General features: G+C 43.5%; 1 protein-coding gene across 8 annotated transcripts in view; it reads right to left on the bottom strand.

Moving 5' to 3' along the window:
- Window positions 1-19,579, bottom strand: part of samd11 (sterile alpha motif domain containing 11) — a 280,049-nt gene that overhangs the window by 51,271 nt on the left and 209,199 nt on the right. For all 8 annotated transcript variants that reach the window (XM_048615172.1, XM_048615168.1, XM_048615167.1 and 5 more), the window contains one exon: window positions 17,515-17,659. In XM_048615172.1, the coding sequence (XP_048471129.1) occupies window positions 17,515-17,659 (145 nt within the window). The remainder of the gene's footprint in view (window positions 1-17,514; window positions 17,660-19,579) is intronic.

Below are 19,579 nucleotides of genomic sequence, written 5' to 3'. Positions count from 1 at the left end.
GAGGTTTCGCTTAAACTATACAAGGCACTAGTCAGACCACAGCTGGAATACTATGAAAGTTTTGTGCTCTTATCTAAGGGAAGTTATTCTGTCATTGGAGGCAATCCAGAGAATATTCACTAGGCTGATCCTGGGTACGGAGCGACTATGAGGAAAAGTTGTGCAGGTTCGGTCTGTACTCATTGGTCTTTAGAAAAATGACAGGCAACATTGTTAAAACACAAGATTCTTAGGGGACTTGAAAGGGTAGATAAAGGTTGTTTTCTCTGGTGGGACAGTCTAGAACCAGACGGCATAATCACAGAGTAGGGAGTCACCCATTTAAAATAGAGATGAGCAGGGATTTCTTCTCTCAGAGGGTAATGGATCTGTGGAATTCTTTACCACAGAAGTGTGTTGTTAAAGTATCTTCAAAGTTGAGATAGATTTTTTTTTTTAAAATCAGTAGGGTTACGGATTTAAAGGCTTGAAAGTCGAGTTTAGGATTGTCAGATCAGCACTGAATGGCAGAGCAGACTCGACAGTCTGAATGACCTACTTCTACATCTTACGATGGTAATTTTAGGTTTTAAAACCAGGACCTGGAGGAAGGAAAGCAATTTATCACATTTCAGTGACCATTTGAAGTGTAGTTCTCGGAGGCTGTGCTTAATATGGTGAGAAAGTCGAGTCCCATCGGAGACTGAAGCATTGAAAATGGACCCTCCAATCAACAGTCAAAGACAGGAAAACAAAAGGAAAAGATCGGAAAAGATGGAGACTTTTCTTTTCAAAAAAAAAAGAGGGAGTTTACCATTGGCACAAGGCATGAGCTCAATACTAGGTACGAGCTCAATAATGTGCTGTTGCTAGGGTGTACCAGCACAAGGTTTATAACAGGTAATCTCACAGCAGTGAAACCCTGATCAGAGTCATGGCAGGAGTACACAACAAAAAGAAAGAAAATACAGGAATAAGCCGTCATCTCCTTGAGCACAAGCCATCGCCAAGACGAAAGGACTCGAGCAATGACAATTGATTAGAATCAGGCTGTGCTACATTCTCCCAAGGTTAGAATCCTGTACATTCACACATTTCTCTGGGATGATGCACCAGATATTAACTGAGAACTGCTCCCCAGTATTAGACTGTGACTTCCACAGCAGAGAGAGAAAAATCTTTAAGCACCAACTGCACAAACCATAGGTGGCCAGATCTCATCTCCAATTATCTACTCATCGAACAAAAAAAGGTGTTACTTTTGGCCCCATTAATAAACGGTTGAGCTGTAGGGCTTTAAAAAAAAACAGGCAATGTCTTTTTTGTCCCCCAGCCTTTGTGCTTGAAAGAGAGAGAAAAATCCATAACCTAAGTACTGTAATTCATTACAAATATACCAGAAAAAGGTAGTGAAAGGAGAATGATCAATTTGAGCACTTTGTAATGCTTTCAGTTTCTCACAAACTGCGTGGTACACCACTTCTAATGACACAAGCCATTAGCCTTCAGATCAGAATGTGATGTCGGTATTAGGATGGTTAAATTATGAATGCATTTACCAACATGCCCACTTTCTCAATTTCAAGCCTATGCCTTTGCTCCCTTAGCGCTGTGGGCACCATTTCTTCATTCGGAGTTAAAAAGCTCTGGGTTCAAATCTCAATCCAGAGATCTGACCCCCATAGATTTTGGCTGACATCTCCTGACAGGGTCCTGCATTGGTAGATGGGTCACCTTTCAGGGTTAGCATTAAGCTTAGGTGCCACCTCCCAGTTTTGCTGGCTATAAAAGGTCCTGTGGTATTCTATTTCTAAAGACAAAGAATTCCTGCAGTGCTTTTCAGAAAATTCCCAAAGCATTTCGCTGCTAATGAATCATTGTGTTGTAGGCAACCACATCAGCTAAACTGCACATAGCTCCCACAAACAGCAGTGAGATAACTAATCAATTATTCAGTTTCAGTGGTATTCTGTGAGAGATGGATCTCTGCTCCTGTGCTTGCATATAAGAAGAGTGAATGGTGTGCCCTAATCTTCCCACTCTAACCCTCTCACATGTGAGTGGGTCTTGGAATCTTTGGTCTTAGAGACAAGAGTGATTTCAGTCAGACAAAGCTGTTAACCTTTACGTCAGGCTGGCACATATACTCAACATCCCAATCATTACACAGGATCAGGAATAACCATGGCAGTGGCCACAAAAAGAAAAAAAAGCGTTAACTCCCATCTCATCGGGAGAAACGAATCCATGTCTTTGACAACCTTGAAAAGAAATTCCAAGTTGGTTCAGAGAGATGCAGGTTTGCTTCTGTGAATCAGACTGTCTGACAGGAGGTGAGAAAGGGGTGGAGGATATAGAGAGCGAGACAGCGGGAGAACCCCGAGTGAACAAGTGAAGAGAGTGAGCGTGAGAGAGGCACAAAAAGAGAGTGAGAGAGAGTGAATGAGTGAGTGAGAGAATGAAAGTGAAAGAGTGAGAGTTGAGACAGAGAAAGCGTGAGAAAGCACCAGACTGGGTACAGTTTTACAGAAGTGTGTCTTTAGTGGAGGCTGTACTTGTTGAGTCGCTGAGTCAAGCCTGGCCTCAGTGAAGAGATCCATCATGGTTTCCAGCCTGACAGCTCAGATCAGTCACAAGGACCTAGACAGATATGCATACAGCCGGTCACAGAAACACAAACATCATAATGGTTTGGAAAGATGGAATGAAACTCTGTTTGGGGAGGTGGGGGGAGGGGAGGCAACAGTGGGTGAAGGGTTGGAATAATAAGAAGTTCCTTAAGGCTCAAAGGAATGAGGGAGAGCCACTGACCAAGGGGGTCAGTGACACTGTGTGCCTGTGGATATACATCCTGAATAAAACATGCAGCCCTCCTGACACACAGACTTAGGGACAGCTAATGAGGGAAAAATATGTCAACCAAAAAAATTCAGCACTTAAAAATGTGAGATCAAATGAACTGCAAGCCAATCTCAATAACTGTCATTAGCGAGGACCTTTCAACAAGCGCAGTGGGTTAGCTGAGACGCCAACTAACTAAGGCAATATTCTCACCATGCACAGCTGCTGCCTCCTCATCACATTCATAGCTCACAATATGCCATGACTGGAGAGAGACAGTTATTCTATGTGGTTAGTTAGCTAGCAAGTGGAAAATGCGCTTGCCTGTGTCAGCTCGACACCCAGCAAGGATCATCAGTCAATGTGCAAAGAGACCACCTTTGTAGCAAAGATTGGCAGATGACAAAGTGCTGTGGAATTAAGAGGCCCTGGTACATCAGGCACTTGCAGCACTCATTGCCAGGTAAAATGAAATCCTGATTCGCTTTCCTGTGAAAGGAGACAGGGAGATGGCAGGGATTTATATCAGAATAGATTCCACCAGTTAAACAGCCAGCAAGATGGATAGATAGTACAGTGATTGCAATGCCTATTCGCACTTATAATTCCTCAGTGAAGAAAGTGAGGCTTGCATTCATATAGCGCGTTTTGCAACCTCAATATTCCAAAGCACTTCACAGCCAATGAGTTATTTTTGAAGTGCAGTCACCATCACTGCTGTCATGTAGGAAATGCAGCAGATGTTTTGTGCACAGCAAGCTCCTGCTAAACGGCAATGCGAGGGTGACCAGAAATCTGGCTTGATCACGTCAAGTGAGGAATAATTAGTGGCCAGGACACCAGGGATAACTCCCCATCTCTTCTTCACAATAGTGCTGTGGGATCTTGGACACCCAGCCGATAAGGGGCACTGTTTTACCATCTCCTCCAAAGCAATGGCATCTCTGACAGCGCAATACTGGAGTGTCAGCCCGGAGTTTGGTGTTTGGGTCCTGGTAGAATACAGGCTAAAAATCACTGCAATCTGGAATCAGCTTTTTAGAATCACAGGACAAAGCAGGCAATTCAGCCCGTTGTGTAGGTGCTATTTCCTTGAAAGAACTAATCAATGAATCCCAATTCCCCACTTTCTCACAGCCTGACAGATTCTGCAGTTGAATAGCTTGTCTGCTGATAGAAGGTAGGAACGAGCAGAACCAGTTCCACAGTCAGATGGTGTACCATTAAGAATAACTCAGTAACAAATGTGTTGGAGCTCTGCGACCTGATGTACACCCAAGAAAATCTTCCCTCCTCAACAGACATTCCATCATAATGGCATTTCAAAGAACGGAAAGGGGACTTTAAGATGGGATTAATCAAGATACAAACTATTTTCTCCTGTGGAAGAATTCAGGCCAAGAGTGTATAACCTCCAAATTACAGCAAGGCAGTTAGAGAGGCCATGCAGTACCTACTGACAAAGTGTGGTGGAAATCTGGAACTTCCTCTGTCACCACCAACAAACAAAAAGCTTCAGCGGCTCGACAAGAGGTTGGTGAAAGGCTGCTGGGGTATCAAAATTGAAATTGATTGCCTTTGTCAGACAACAGCATTAATGGTTACTGAACCGAACGGGTTAGATGGTGTCGAGATACAAAAAATCAGCCACGATCGGATTGAATGGCAGCACGGGCCTGAGGGGCCGAATGGTCTCCTCCTGTGCTCTTATTTCAGAAGGTGGCCAATGGAGTGATAACAGATTGAGACTGACAACCATTATGATTCCAAAGTTGACAGAAGACAGAACATGGGCCATATCACTTCAGCACATTGTGTCACTGGGTAAATGACGCTGCATGGTTGGGTCCCCAGATTGTGACGACCAAAGATTGTTGAGCATCAGAAACAGTGGACTTGATAGGAATTTCCATGATTCTCAGCCTTAGAAGCAACTCAATGCAAAACAAATTTGTGAGGAACAAATAAGGGCCATTTTGATAAAAAAAAGACAACTGGAATGTTTCAACAAGTCAGTGGATTGAGGGATAAGCCATTTGTGAACAGCATTCTGCAGACTCAAGAATTATTACTCCATAATAATGCAGCTTTGACCAGAGTTAGGGCAATTTCTTTTTGTAGTAATTTAAGATATGTGGGTGTGGTTGGGATTTATTGCCATCTCTAGTTACCCAGAAGGCAGTTAGGAGTCATTACTGTCGGTCTGGAGTCACATGTAAGCCAGACCAGGTAAGGATGGCAGATTTGAAGCAACTAGGAAATGGTGGTATTTATGCTACTTGGGGAGAGAGGGGTTTTGGAGGATAGGTGAAGTGGGTGCCCAGACAGAAGAAAGGGTAGGCAGACAAAGGGATTGCCGGTGAATAAAAATAAAAGAGATGCTTCTGCATAAAAAATGTTTTCCTAGCTACGTCAGTTCTGGAAAAGGGTCACTGGACCTGAAACATTGTCTCTGATTTCTCTCCACAGATGCTGCCAGACCTGCTGAGATCTTCCAGCAATTTTGGTTTTTGTTTGTGATTTCCAGCAACCGCGGACCTTCCTGGCTTTAAAGAAGGAAAAGCTAGGTGGGTAATGATGGGCGCAATGTGCAGTTGAAATGGAGAGGCTGTGCTGGAAGCAACTAATTGCCTGTCAGGACCTGGGCTTGTGCGGTAAGTTATAAAGGAGGCGTGGTCATGTTCTAAAATTGTTAAACTCAATATTGAAGGCTATAAAAAGGTGCCTCAGTGGAAGAGGAGATGCTGTTCTTCCAGCACGTGTTCAGCCTTCCTGGAGCACTGCAACTGACCAAGACAAAATGTTAGCCAGGGAACACAGTGGTGTGTTGAAGTAGCAGGCAACTGGAAACTCGGGGTCATTTTTACAGATTGAGCACAGGTGTTCCACAAAGCACATCTGTTTTGTCTCCTCAATTCTCCCCACAGTTGCAACAATTTCTGTTGGTTCCAAATCTCCAGCTCTTTGTCTTATTTTAAGAATGGCAGATGTCCTTTCCTAAAGGACATCAGTGAACCAGATGTTTGTTTTTTTTTTAAAAAAAAAAAAATGACAATTGAAGGCTGTTATTACCAGGCTGGCTTTTTATTCCGTATTTTCAAAGGAATACAGATTTCACTACCAGCTGTGGTGGGACTCGAATGCATGTCCCTGTAGCATTAGCCTACTGATCTGCATTATTAGCCCAGTGACAGTGATCTGGTTTTCAAAATAAAGATGCAGTTTGATTCATTGCTGACCCACTGACGGACCTGCTAGCAAGAATTACACCTGCTTAATCATTGACTCCACCTCACCCCCGGCATTGCTTTAATGCCAGAGAGTGGAAATAAAGCAAAAATATTCAACAAAATTCGGCCAGACCTCAGAAGCCGCTTGCTTTTCATTAATTTACATTTAAATGTTATTTATCCTCATGGCTTGGTTTCGCTTAATGAGGTAATTATTGCAGGAAGCATGAATTATAAACAGTGCACCTCTGAAGTAAGAATAACTGTCTTTCATTCACCGCTTCCCATATTTCATTAAATCAGAAGGAGAATGTGCTGCTAAATGATCCCATTTAAAGTGCAGGGGGTGGTACTAATGGGTCTCAGAGTGAATAGGCACACAGTGTTCAATAAGCCAACTTTACCTGATGTATTCGGCAGTGCAACTTGTCCTTTAATTATGTTGAGATGCTGGAGAATCTGGGATTATTCTCCTTACAGCACAGAAGATTAAGTAGAGATTCAAACAGAGGTGTTCAAAAATTACAAGGGGTTTAATCAAAATAAGCTGTTGCTGCTGCTAGCAATTCCTGCATTGTCTGAGGTTACCACCAAAGTGCTGCCTTCTTAACTTCACCCTTTGCTTAAACTGGGGGTGAAATCACCATTTGTCATCTCCCTCTAATGAGCCAGCAGCCTTTAGTCCCTCCGAAACAACTGCAATGTTACCTTTACCGCTGATGTCAGGAGGATTGGCAACCAGAGGCCTTACAAATCTCAAGTAATTGACAGAACGATCAGAGTGAAGAAGAACTTTGTTCTTTTTTTAAAAGAAGAACAGATGAATTGCGATGATCAGGTGTGCAATGCCCGCTAAGCACATGGAGGGAGATTCATTAGTAACTCACAAAAAGATGGGATGGTGTAGTAGCAGGTTGGAGGAGTTGAATGGCCTCGAGAAGTACCATTATTCTGTTCTCCGTTTTTCATGCAGTGTGTGGTTAATGTCTAGAATGCATTGTCTGAGTGTGGGGTGGAGGCAGGTTCTCTCAACTTTCAAAAGGGAACTGGGTCATTATCTAAATAGAGAAAAAAAAATCCAGGCTAAGGGGAATGGGTAAAGGAGTAGGGCTTGCTGAATAGTTCTTGTGAACAGGTATAAGGGGCTGAACAGCCTTCTTCTGCATTGTGACCATCCAATGTCACCAAAAAACCAATCACAAATTGCATCTGAATTTGGGAAAATACAAGATAAACCCATTCGCCATTGCCCTCAGAAACTCTTGAGTCATCAGAACTCCCTTCCTGGACAAGCAAAACCAAAGTGCAAAGCAACTAATATCAAGGACACAGATTAAAGACGTAAAGTGTCCCACCTCCTTTCCCTGCAAACTGGCACAACACTCCGCCATACACTAGCTGGTCCCAACAGATCGAAACTGGAGGAGGCCATCTGGCCCCTCAAGACTGGTCATCGTTCCATTAGATCAGGTCTGAGCTATATCTTAACTCCATCTTACCATCAGTGATCATAGACATGAACCAGAGATAACACAGTGTGAAGCTGGAGGAACATTGCAGGTCAGGCAGTATCAGAGGAGCAGGAAAGTCGACATTTCGGGTCAGGGCCATTAAACGTCAGCTTTCCTGCTGTGCTCCTCCAGCTCCACACTGTGTTATCTCTGACTCCAGCATCAGCAGTTCTGACTGTCTCTGATAGACATGAACCAGGGTATTTTCACAACACCACTATACTGTCAAGACATACAACAATCCACAAACTACTGAGTTCTTGAAAATATATTCTGGTAAAAGAATGAGTGGTACACAGATTTTAACTTTTCCAGAAAATGTCACAATTCTGTGTACCCTAGTAGCTACAAAACTGACAATTTAAGAGATCAGTCAAGCTTGCAGCATTGTTCACATCACAGTGGCTCAGTGGTTAGCACTGCTGCCTCACAGTGCCAGGGAGCCAGGTTCAATTCCAGCCTAGGGTGTGGAGTTTGCAAGTTGTCCCCGTGTCTGTGTGGTTTTGCACCACGTGCTCTGGTTTCCCCCACCATGGTCTGAAGAATGTGCAGTTTAGGTGGATAGGCCATGCTAACTTGCCCCATAATCTCCAGGAATGTGCGGGCAAGGTGGGTTAGCCATGGCAAGTTATGGGGATGGGTTGGGTATGGGTGGGATACCCTTCGGAGGGTTGGTGCAGACTCAGTGGGCCGAATGTAGAGGTTTTATGTTTACTCATTTACACTTGCTAGAAAAGTGACATACATTCATACCCAGGAACCCATTCTCTGTAAACAAAAGGATTATGCTCAGGGCTTGCACCTTTCTTGAATTTGACTAGGACCTTCTCTATGGCTACACCTTGGTTGACCAAATTGTTCGGTCAACCAATAAGAAGCCTTCTCTCCTGTCAAAGAAGTTACGGTCATTATTTGAAAATTGGCATTCTTGCGTTGGTCCCAATTAGTGCAAGACAAAAGGCTTCAACAACGTGTTTCTTCTAAGCAAAATCTGAAGAAACACAATGCTTAAAAATGAGAATTTTTCAGCACCAGTCATTTGCTAAGTCCCATCGTCTATCTATTCTTAAAAATCTATTTTGATTTGAGGCTTTTGATTGTCAGTTGTTAATATTGAGGGTGTTAAAATCTGACAAGATGAAAATGATGGTACTGTAATAAAGATGCTCCCATTGCACCTCTAAACTAATTGTGCAGCACGACTGTCTGAGAGAAGCTACTAATCGATTTGATGCTACTGAATGTTAATGCTAATCACATAAGTGCTCTGCGAGTACCTTGCACTTGCTGGCAGCTGAGATTAATCTCAGGTAGCACAGCTTGTGACCTTAGCCTCTGAGCTGGGGGCAGCAGCCAAGCATTGCTTATGTAATTACACTCTGAACTGTGTAATCACCCGCCGTAATCTCTGGGGGCCCACAATTAGCCAAGCCCCCCCACCCTCGACAGGTCACAGGGCCTGAGGAGCTACAGCTTGCCGATCACTTCTGCCATTGTGGACAACCTGCAGATGAATAACACGCAATTAAACCTGCATGGTAAAGGCAAGGAGGCAGCGTACATGTGATTGTAATTAGCTGTAATCATAGGGAGCGGTCCCACCTGACATGCTGTCAGCTTTACCGCCTGTAACCCTCTTCCCCCACCACTTGCCAGTCACCGTCCAACATGGTCATCCCAGTTTCCCAGAAGTCTTACCAAACTGCCTCAAGGGATGCTCACATTTGGTACAAAGGTCACTGAATCAGCTGACTTCAAGGTTAAACAAGGGTCATTCTACCGACTGAAACTCTTCCGTTTCATACCCTTTCTTTATAATGTCCCTCTCTCTAGCACCCTATTCTCCTGTTAAATCCCTCGTAGCCTGACTGTCAAATGCGAGTACCCAATGTTCATTCTGAATGACCCTCGTGTTTTGTCTTGACTGCTTTCCTTAACAGACCATTTGAAACACTGATTACTCTCCGAGTGAGGTTCGTCTAATACATGCATCAGCATTTTAGTGTTCACGGTTGCAAGCCTTTGGTCCCAAATTCTTGCTTTGAAATGCAATTCGGCAACTCCACCGCATGACCTCTTCTCAAAAAGGTGACAAATTTAAACTGCTCAGTTGCTTGTACCAAACTAAAGGCTGAGGGCAGGAGAGGAAGGGGTGTGTGGGTGGTTGAATGCACATTGAACTAGACACAGAGGCTGAGAACGGAGCAATTACACAATATCTGAATCCTTTTAGCATTGAGTGAAAACTCTCAAAATTATGACAGTCAAGAGTCTAGACTTTGAGGATCATTTCAGGTGTTCAGGTGGTGACCATACACAGACATGACACCTCCTGGTTTCTGACAGAACCAGTAATAAAGTCACACAGTAAGGAAACAGACCCTTCGGTCCAGCTCGTCTGTGCTGACTAGACATCCCAATCTAACCGAGTCTCATTTGCCAACATTTGGCCCATATCCCTCTAAACCCTTCCCATTCATGTACCTGTCCAGATGTCTTTTTAAATGTTGTAATTGTACCAGCCTCCACCACTTCCTCTGGCAGCTCATTCCATACAAGCAACACGCTCCATGTGAAAAAGTTACCCCTCAGGTCCATTTTAAAATCTTTCCCCTCTCACCTTAAACCTATGCCCTCTAGTTTTGGACTCCCCCACCCTGGGGAAAAAAAAAGACCTTGGCTATTCATCCTATCCATACCCCTCATGATTTTATAAACCTCCGTAAGGTCATGCCTCAGTCTCCAATGATCCAGAGAAAAACACCTATTCAGCCTCTTCCCTATAAATCAGACCCTCCAGTCCTGGTAACATCCTTGTAAATTGTTTCTGCACCCTCTCAAATGTAACAACACCCTTCCTATAAAAAGTCGACCAGAATTGTATGCAGTATTCCAAAAGTGGCCTCACTAATGTCCTGTACAGCTGCAACATGACGTCCCAACTCCTGTATTAATGTGTGGTAACTGACAATTAAATTGAAAAGCTTTGACATCTATTGAAACGCACATAGACAAGGGGACTGGACAGAAAAGTAGGTTAGCGCATGGTATTGCCTCTTACATCAATCAGGTCCAAAACATTTATTGTGCAGTTTTCATGGCCACTCTGTTCCTCCAATACTTTGTTAGGTATTATCTGTTTCTGCATTTAGATATTATTTCCTCATCTCATCAGAATGTCCTTCAACATCAGTACTTACACATCCAGGTGTGTGAGAGAGAGAGGGCGCGAGAGAGAGAGGGCGCGAGAGAGAGAGACAACGCGAGAGAGAGAGGGCACGAGAGAGAGAGACAGCGCGAGAGAGAGAGGGCACGAGAGAGAGAGACAGCGCGAGAGAGAGAGGGCACGAGAGAGAGAGACAGCGCGAGAGAGAGAGGGCGCGAGAGAGAGAGACAGCGCGAGAGAGAGAGGGCACGAGAGAGAGGGCGCGAGAGAGAGAGCGAGATGGCAAGAGGAGAGACAGCAAGAAATGACAGAAGAAAAGGAGAGGGAGGGAGGAGAGATGAGAAAGGAAACAGAAAGGAGATAAAAAGAATACTTTTCAGGACATTCCAAAGCACCTTACAGTACTTTTCCAAAAGAGTTATTGTTATCACCTAAGAGGTGGCACAGTGGCTCAGTGGTTAGTACTGCTGCATACCAGCACCAGAGACCCGGGATCGATTCCACCATAAAGTGACTGTCTGTGTGGAGTTTGTACATCCTCCCACGGTCCAAAGATGTGCAGGTTGGGTGGATTAGCCATGGTAAATGCAGGGTTATGGGGATAGCGCAGGGGGGTAGGTCTGGGTGGGATGCTCTTCGGAGGGTCGGTGTCGACTCAATGGGCTGAATGGCCTGCATTTGTAGGGATTCTATGATTCTAAGCACAACAGCCACAGTGCGCACTGCAAGATTCTACAAACAGTGTTACAAGCTACTTTAGGGATGCTGGACATGGCATTCGTGAGAATTTACTCTTTCCTTTTCCTTCCCCCAGTAGTGCCACGGATTCATTTATTTCCACCCAAGAGGTCAAAGGGGGCCTCAGTTTTGCGTGTCAGCAGCAGGATAACACCTCAGACAGGGGAGCATCATTCGCACGTACCCCCCCAAACACACAACCTTCAGACTCCAATGTCAGAGAGCTATCAATGGAGCCATATCCAAGTCTAGCCTACTGAAAAGAGGTCTCCCCTTCTGTAAAGTTATCAAATGTGAAGGCCCAATGTTAAAGGTGATAATATTGTATTAGTACAATGGAGAGAACATTCCAGAAGCATCACGGTTAAGAAATACTGCTGAAGCAGGATAAGGGGCTGTGCTGAGGCTTATATTCGATGGAATATTGTTCTCTTCCTCGGAACTGACTTCTCTTACCTTGGGAAACCAAAAGAAAAAGGTGAAACACTAAATAATTATAAATGATTGAGACACAAGATAAAAGGTAAGCAATAAAAAGATGGCAAATCGTCTGATCCATTCAAACCTAAACATGCTGTTGGAAGAGAGGCTGAACAGAACTGTCTGGCGTGTTATATACATTAGCCAATATCGTTCAATGGGCAGGACTGTCTTAAATAACAAAAAACAAATGTAATCATTAATGTTCAGGCCCTGCCAACCGATTTAAGTCCAGGAATGGTTATAACCAGTTGAGGATCAGGCTTGACTGGGTTGATGGTGCTGATGTACTGTTCCTGTAATGCTGAGGGTTATATTGCTGCTGTAACTAATACCAGGAATTCCTTTGTGGGCAATTATTCCCTTTTTTTTAAAAAAAAAGCAAAACACAGAATCCACGCCACTGTTTGCAACTCAGACTGTTCCCTGTGGTGCACTCCCCAGGACGCACAGATGGAATTTTAAGGGAGTATCTGATTACTACATAGACACTCCCAATCTAGCTTTCGGCATGTCAAATATTTCTCTTGAAAAAAAATTACAAATCTGGAAAGTATGGTTTATAATGCTACAGGAAAAGTAATGATGTCAGGAACGTCAATTACAAGAATCAAAGTTATTTGCTGATAAATGAACAAGTGATCTTTTTCTGAAACAAAAAAAAACTTAATAGATCTCTTGGAAAGCTTTAATTAGCTAATTTTAGTGTTAGAAATGGAACCCATCATGACTTTCTGCATACCTTCTGTCTTTGTACCCAGCTATCCCATAAAGTAATCCTGCCCTTTATATTCTTACTCTCACTCCCCCCACACTCAAATAGAAACTGCCCCCCTCCAAAACTCTGCCACCTCCAAGTTACCACATTCTTTTGTTCTTCAAAAGCTGACCATATATTAATGTTTATTAATAAATGTGTTTTTTTTTCAAAAACATGGGATAGATGTGAAAAATGATTTCAAAAATACAATACAGATAACAAACGAGACTAAAACCAAAGTAACTTCGTTTGGAATAAGCGGAAAATAAAATCAATAACAAAAGCTCCATACACATCCAAAGTATTTGATTTATTAAATCTGCATCATAGTTGTAAATCTTTAATCCGATTTCATTCTGTAATCTGATGGAAAGGTATTGCATTTAGTGGTTAATTTGATAGTCTCTGCTTTCACATTTGTTTAGTGGGAGCCATTCGTCTATTTTATTACATACCTATTCCTGACAGCTTTTAAACACCACAACACACAAGGAAAGCTATAATTCATCACACTTCACCTAATATTGTTCGCATTGTGTGGAGTAAGCTGCTTCTTGAAGACAATCCACACAGTCTTGGACTGAGTCAACAATTTTTGGAATACAACGCCAGAGTCATGCCACTCATAACCGACTCATTTGAAGTTCGGTTTTCTGCTATTGATTCCCAGCTGGAGTCTGATATTTCTGATCCGAGGTACCCCCGGATTGTGGAAATTCTGAGTTTATCAATATAATCTTATAATCAATAATAATACGAGGCTGAGATAGATAGAATCCTGATCCGTAGAGGAATCAAGGGTTATGGGGAAAATGTGGGAAAATGCAGGAAAGCGGAAGTGAGGAATGTTGGATCAGCCATGATTTTATTGAATGGTGGAGCAGGCTCGAAGGGCTGAATGGCCTACTCCTGTTCCTATTTCTTACAGTCTTATCCCTTCTCGATGCCTTGAGTCAATAAAATCAATAGGCCCCTTTGTCGACACGTCATTTTCAAAGATTTTTTTCACATTTTCCCCCAACGTGAGCCTTTCTACAGATGCATTTGAGGAAGCCGGTGGTATATAAAGCAGGACAAGTCACACCAGGGCAGGAATGAGTGATTCAATAGGCCTGGGAGATAGGCCTCATTGAGGTAGGACAAGAATTCATGTTAACAAAGTCATAAACCCAGTCCTTCAATTTGTTTTTCCCCCTTTTTTTAAAGGAGCGTACTGTTTTCTCTCATCGCCACTGAAATAGCTCCACAGATGCCAGTATCCCATCACCGAGTCACCCTTTATTTACATGTGCACATTACATGGACTCTGACCAACCAACTCAGAGCCAGTCCCTACACTAATGAGAATCTCAAATGCCTGTTTTTTTCTTTTTAAAATTGACCCACATTAGCACTGTACCCAAAAAGGGGTCCCAGCAGTAGCACTTATATTTTCCCCAAGTCCCCTATGGCTGTGTGTGTATGTACAGTGACACAGTAAGAAGACATCCTTGTGCAAACCCATCCTTTAAAAAATGGACTTTTTGTTGCCACTGCTACACAAAATCCTTTACAATTGTGCCTCATCAGAGCGGAATGAAAACTGAGTCTAACCATTCCTGTGATAACACTGTGCAGCTGGAGGAGCACAACAGACCAGGTAGCAGGAAAGTTGACATTTCAGATAGAGACCCTTCTTCAAAAATGGGGCCATTTTTGAAGAAAGGTCCCAACCCGAAATGTCAACTTTCCTGCTCCTCTGATGCTGCCGGGCCTGCTGTGTTCCTCCAAGTCCACAGTGTTATCTCTGACTCCAGCATTGGCAGTTCTTACTATCTCTAACCATTCCTGTACCTTCCCTGGCATTCCCCAGCCCTTATAAACTTCGTGATCACACCTAGTGGAAACCCAGCTGGAAAAGATATTGTCACTGATGGTCAATTGAGAATTTGTAAAAGACAATTGATAGATTTTGGTTGGTTAGGCAATAAGGGTTAGGAAATCATGGCATGAAGTCACAGATTCGTTGTGATCTGGCTGAATAGTCAACCCGAGTTGGCGGCTGGAAGACTGCTTCCTGATCCTGTGTTTTCCTCCCCTTATATATGTTAAAAAAATTAACCCAAATAAACTAATCCAAAATTTAAAAATAAACCTATTCAAGACTTTGATGTCTGACACAATGTCAGATCAGTCACAATCCTATCGAACAGCAGAAAAGGCTTGAAGGGCCGAATGGCCTACTCTTGTTCCTATTTCTTATGGTCTTATTTCTAAAGGGACATTTAGTATCAGAGGAGACATTTGCACATAAAGATGCTTTTATACTGAGGCCCCCTCTGCCTGTTACACTGGTGGATGTACAAAAGCCCAGAGCACCATGTAACAAACAGCAAGGAGTCCCATAGGAATACATGAATTAGGAGCATGAGCAGGCCATTCAGCCCTTTGACCCTGCTCAATAAGATCAAGACTGATCTGACCATAGCCTCAATTCCACACACAATTACCAGTGACAACCACTGAATCCCTTGCGAGTCAAGAATCTATCTACCTCTGCCAAAACTTCTGGAGAAAAGATTCCTCCTTACCTCCATCTTAAATGGAAGAGGCTTTATGTTTAAACCATGCCCCCAGTTCCAGTCAACATTCTCCCCTCAACAGATTTAAAAATCAGCAGGAATGGTTCATTCATTCCAATGGCTGGTCTGGTCAGATTGGCCATTCCATTTGCAAACAAAACCAGTTCCCTGCTTGTGAAGTGCTGTGTGACGGTCAAGTGCATTCAAAAAGGGCACTAAACAGATGGTTTGTTCAGTCAAAACATTGTCTAAGGGAATAGCTCCAATGCAGCCAGATAAAACTAAACTCGGGAAAGGAGCAGAGTCGATACTCAGTACTTAAAGGGCAGACCTCCCCAGGAAAGGAAAGAGTTCCGTTCCAGATTGTTGCCAGCTAAGACAAGCATGTGTTGCTTCCCCAGCCTGCGGTCACACCAACCTCAACTTATTCCCCTGCTAGGTAGGAATCAAATTACTTTTCACACAGTCTAAAATGCAGAGAGCCTCCAAGCCACAGCAATGAACCAGGATCAAAAACCATTTCATATGAATATCCCCAGCTCTCCTAGCTTTATTTGGAAACAGGAGGGCAGCAAAAAAAAATAATAATTAAAAAAATAATCACTGTCTGGTGCATGGTAGATGGTGAGCGTTGGGCTGTGATGGGTGTGCCTATCCAGGGCCAAACTGCAAAGCAAAAAAAAATAAAACAAATAATCAAAATAGGAGACAGGGGCAAAAAAAGTCTGAAAAAAAAGTGTTCTTAGTGGGTGAGAGTCTCACTGAGGTTAACGTAAGGACTTTACCGTACCTAACTGCAGGGAGTTACATTCTGTCTTTCATCTCTAACGGTAGCAACTCCAAGTTCTGTTGGTAATTTGAAGAAACAATATACTGTTCTCTTTTGCTTCTTTTATTCACAAGTCATTTACTTCCATCCGTCAGCTTTCAGCTGTCTGAGACCCATAAAGCTCTGGCATTCCCTTGCTAAACCTCACCAGCTCTCTCTGCTCCTTAAAACCCAACTCCCTACCGGAGCTTTCAAATGACTGGTCTTCCTCTGACTGTGTGTCAAACTGGTTATCCATTTCTTCTCCTATGAAGGACCCATGCACACTTTGTCAGAGGAAAGGTGCTGATTAGTTCCTAACTGCTATTATTTGTACTCTTTCTCCATGAATCTTCGATGCCCGTTTAGTACAAACCATCTTAGCTCCTCACTCTTACGGCATTCAAAGAGGCTCAAAAAAAAATTCCACCCTGCTGAACGTCTCAATGATTTCAGAATGTAAATGTCAGCCATGTGTGATAAAACCTAAGATACTTAGTGCTCAATTTGTTAAACTCAGGGTAATAGCGATTGCAAATGGAGGAAAATGGATCTAAGAAAATAAATGCACGCATGGGAGATTGATACAGCACGGAAACAGACCCTTTGGGAAGGAAACTGCCATCCTTACCTGGTCAGGCCTACATGTGACCCCAGACCCACAGCAATGTGGCTGACTCTGGACTGCCCTCTGGGCAGTTAGGGATGGGCAATAAATACTGCAAAGCCAGCGACGCCCTCATCCCGTGAATGCATAAAGAATAAAAAAGTCTACGTCAACCATGTTCCCAAACTAAACTAGTCCCACATGCCCATATCTCTCCAAACCTTTCCTATTCATTTACTTATCCAGATGTCTTATAAATGTTGTAACTGTACCTGCATCCATCACTTTCTCTGGCAGTTCATCCCGCATATGAACCACCGCGTAAAACAACGTTGTCCCTTATGTTTTTCTAAAACTTTCTCCTCTCACTTTAAAAATAAGCCCCCTAGTTTTGAACTCCCCCACCTTAGAGAAAAGACCATTGCTATTCACCTTATCAGTGCCGTTCATGATTTTATAAACCTCTATAAAGGTCACCCCCTCAACCCTCCTTCTCTCCAGTGAAAGAAGTCCCAGCCTATTTTTTTTACAACTCAAACCCTCCATTTCCAGCACCATCCTGGTAAACGTTTTCTGAACCCTCTCCAACTTGAAAAGGGGTGGGAATTGGCATAGGTTCACAATTATGGTTAGAACAACTGTTTAAGAAAGACCAGAAACGAAAAAGAAAACAAAATCGCCACATGTCTAAATACTGATGCTACATTTCACAGAAAGTAATGTGGATTTCTCTTTAGGAAGAAGTTTCAAATGACTGAAAGCAAACGACGGATATCTCTGTATTCACGAAACAGAACCTGCTGCAACAAGGCGATGACAGAGTTGACACTGACCTCTCGTTAAAGTGTGCATCTCTGTGCTGGGGGAGTCCCTGCTTTCTCCTCTGACTCGATGAACTACTTGAAGATGGGATGTGAGGCTCCATGGCACTGGAGTTCCGAACGGCAGCAACTGCTTCTTGCCGGGCCCTCAGGAGGTCTGCGAGGAGGCAAGAACATTCATTTTCCTTTCAATTTATATTTCTCCGCCTCAGCAGCCAAGATATGTGAATACTTCAGCCCTTCACCAACACCACAAATACATTGCCAGAAGCCATTGCACACTGAAAAGCACAGTGTTTGCTTTCAGTCTGCAACACTTGCATTTATGATTAGCAAAGGTCTCAGCTTTTCCCCGATAACATTTTGGATTTCCGTGACCCCAGCCTTACACTCACCACCGCACCACCCCCCCCCCCCCCCCCCCCCCCCCCCCCCGCACGGTGATCTCTCGCCAACATATTCCATCTGCAGAAGTGGACAGTGTGATAAAGGAGCCTCACCCATGAAGTGAAATGCTCTTGTGTGACTAATATGGAATGCAGGTTATTATTAAAGCGATCACTACAAGGATACAGTGGATCCTACTAACTGACTAATACCAGAAATCAATGTTGCAATAGAACGCAACCAAGCCCAATATTCAGAGAGCTGCAGGAACATCACCAGTTTCCAACCAGACTTTTTGTAATCAATCTCTGAGTGTCGTACTAAAAACATGACCACCTGGTAGTGTTGACTGTTTATTGTAGCTCAACCCTCCAGGATCTCTGTGCCCTTCTAATTCTGGTTTTATTCACTTCCCGGATTTTAACTGCTCCAACTCGCTGGTCACACCTTCAGCTCCCTGAGCCATCTGTTCTGGAATTCTATCAGGATCAGGTTTTGTTTGGGATTCTGCGGGATGTTTTGCTGCATTAAAGGCACTACAGAAAGGCCAATTGTTGTTGTAGCATGGATGAGCTATTACGATGAGGAGTTAGGATTGATGTTATTAAAGTTTTTTTTTATTCTTTCATGGGATGTGGGGGTCACTGGCTGGGACAGCTTTTACTGTCCATCCCTAATCGCCCAGAGAGCAGTTAAAAGCCAAGCATATTTCTGTGGGTCTGGAGTCACATGTAGGCCCAGACCAGATAAGGACAGCAGTTTCTTTGCCTAAAGGAAACTGATGAACCAGACAGATTTTTACAATAATCGTCAATGGTTATGTAATCACCAGTAAACTAGCTTTATATTTTATTCCTGAGTTTTTGTTAAATTCAGATTTCACCATCTGCCATGGTGGGATACAAAGCCACATCCCTGGGGTTCTGGGTTGCTAATGTAATGACATTACCACTACACCACCAGCCTCCCCAATAACCTGGCACTTATAGAATCCCCAAGGAGTACAGAAGAAGGCCATTCACCCCACTGAGTCCACACTGACCCTCCAAACAGCAGCCCACCCAGACCCACTGTGCCCTATTCCATCCCTGTAACCCTGCATTTCCCGTGTCTAATCCACCTAGCCTGCACATCCGTGTACATTATGGAAAATTTAGCATGGCCAATCCACCTACCCTGCACATCTTTGGACTGTGGGAGGAAACTGGAACACCCGGAGGAAACCTACGCAGACATGGGGAGCATGCGCAAACTCCACACAGATAGTTGCCCGAGGGTGGAATCGAACCCGGGCCCGCGGTGCTGTGAGGCAGCATTGCTAACCACTGAGGGAAGAACGGTATGGTGGTTCAAAGGGGGCAGTGCCCGTAGGTTATTTTGAACAGGAATCTTATGTAAATCCTATCATAGTGCTGCACAATGTAGGATTGAGACAACAATCATTTGTATTTACTTAACACCCTTACTGGAATAGGAAGTCCCAAAGCACTACACAGGAGTGTTTTAATTCAGAACAAAGCCCCGCACCAAGGCACATAAGGACATCATGGGCCATGTGACCAAAAGCAGGTTGTAAGGAGTTAGTTAAAAGGATGAGAGGAGTGAGGTAGAGAGACAGAGAAGTGATTCCAGGGCTTAGGCCCTACACAACTAAAGGCATGACTACCACAAGTGGAATAACTAAAATGGG

The sequence above is a fragment of the Rhincodon typus genome, chromosome 31 (assembly GCF_021869965.1).
Source record: "Rhincodon typus isolate 14 chromosome 31, sRhiTyp1.1, whole genome shotgun sequence".
Classification (NCBI taxonomy): Eukaryota; Metazoa; Chordata; class Chondrichthyes; order Orectolobiformes; family Rhincodontidae; genus Rhincodon; species Rhincodon typus.
Note: the sequence above shows the minus strand (reverse complement) of the source record. Positions and strands in the feature narration are given on the sequence as shown.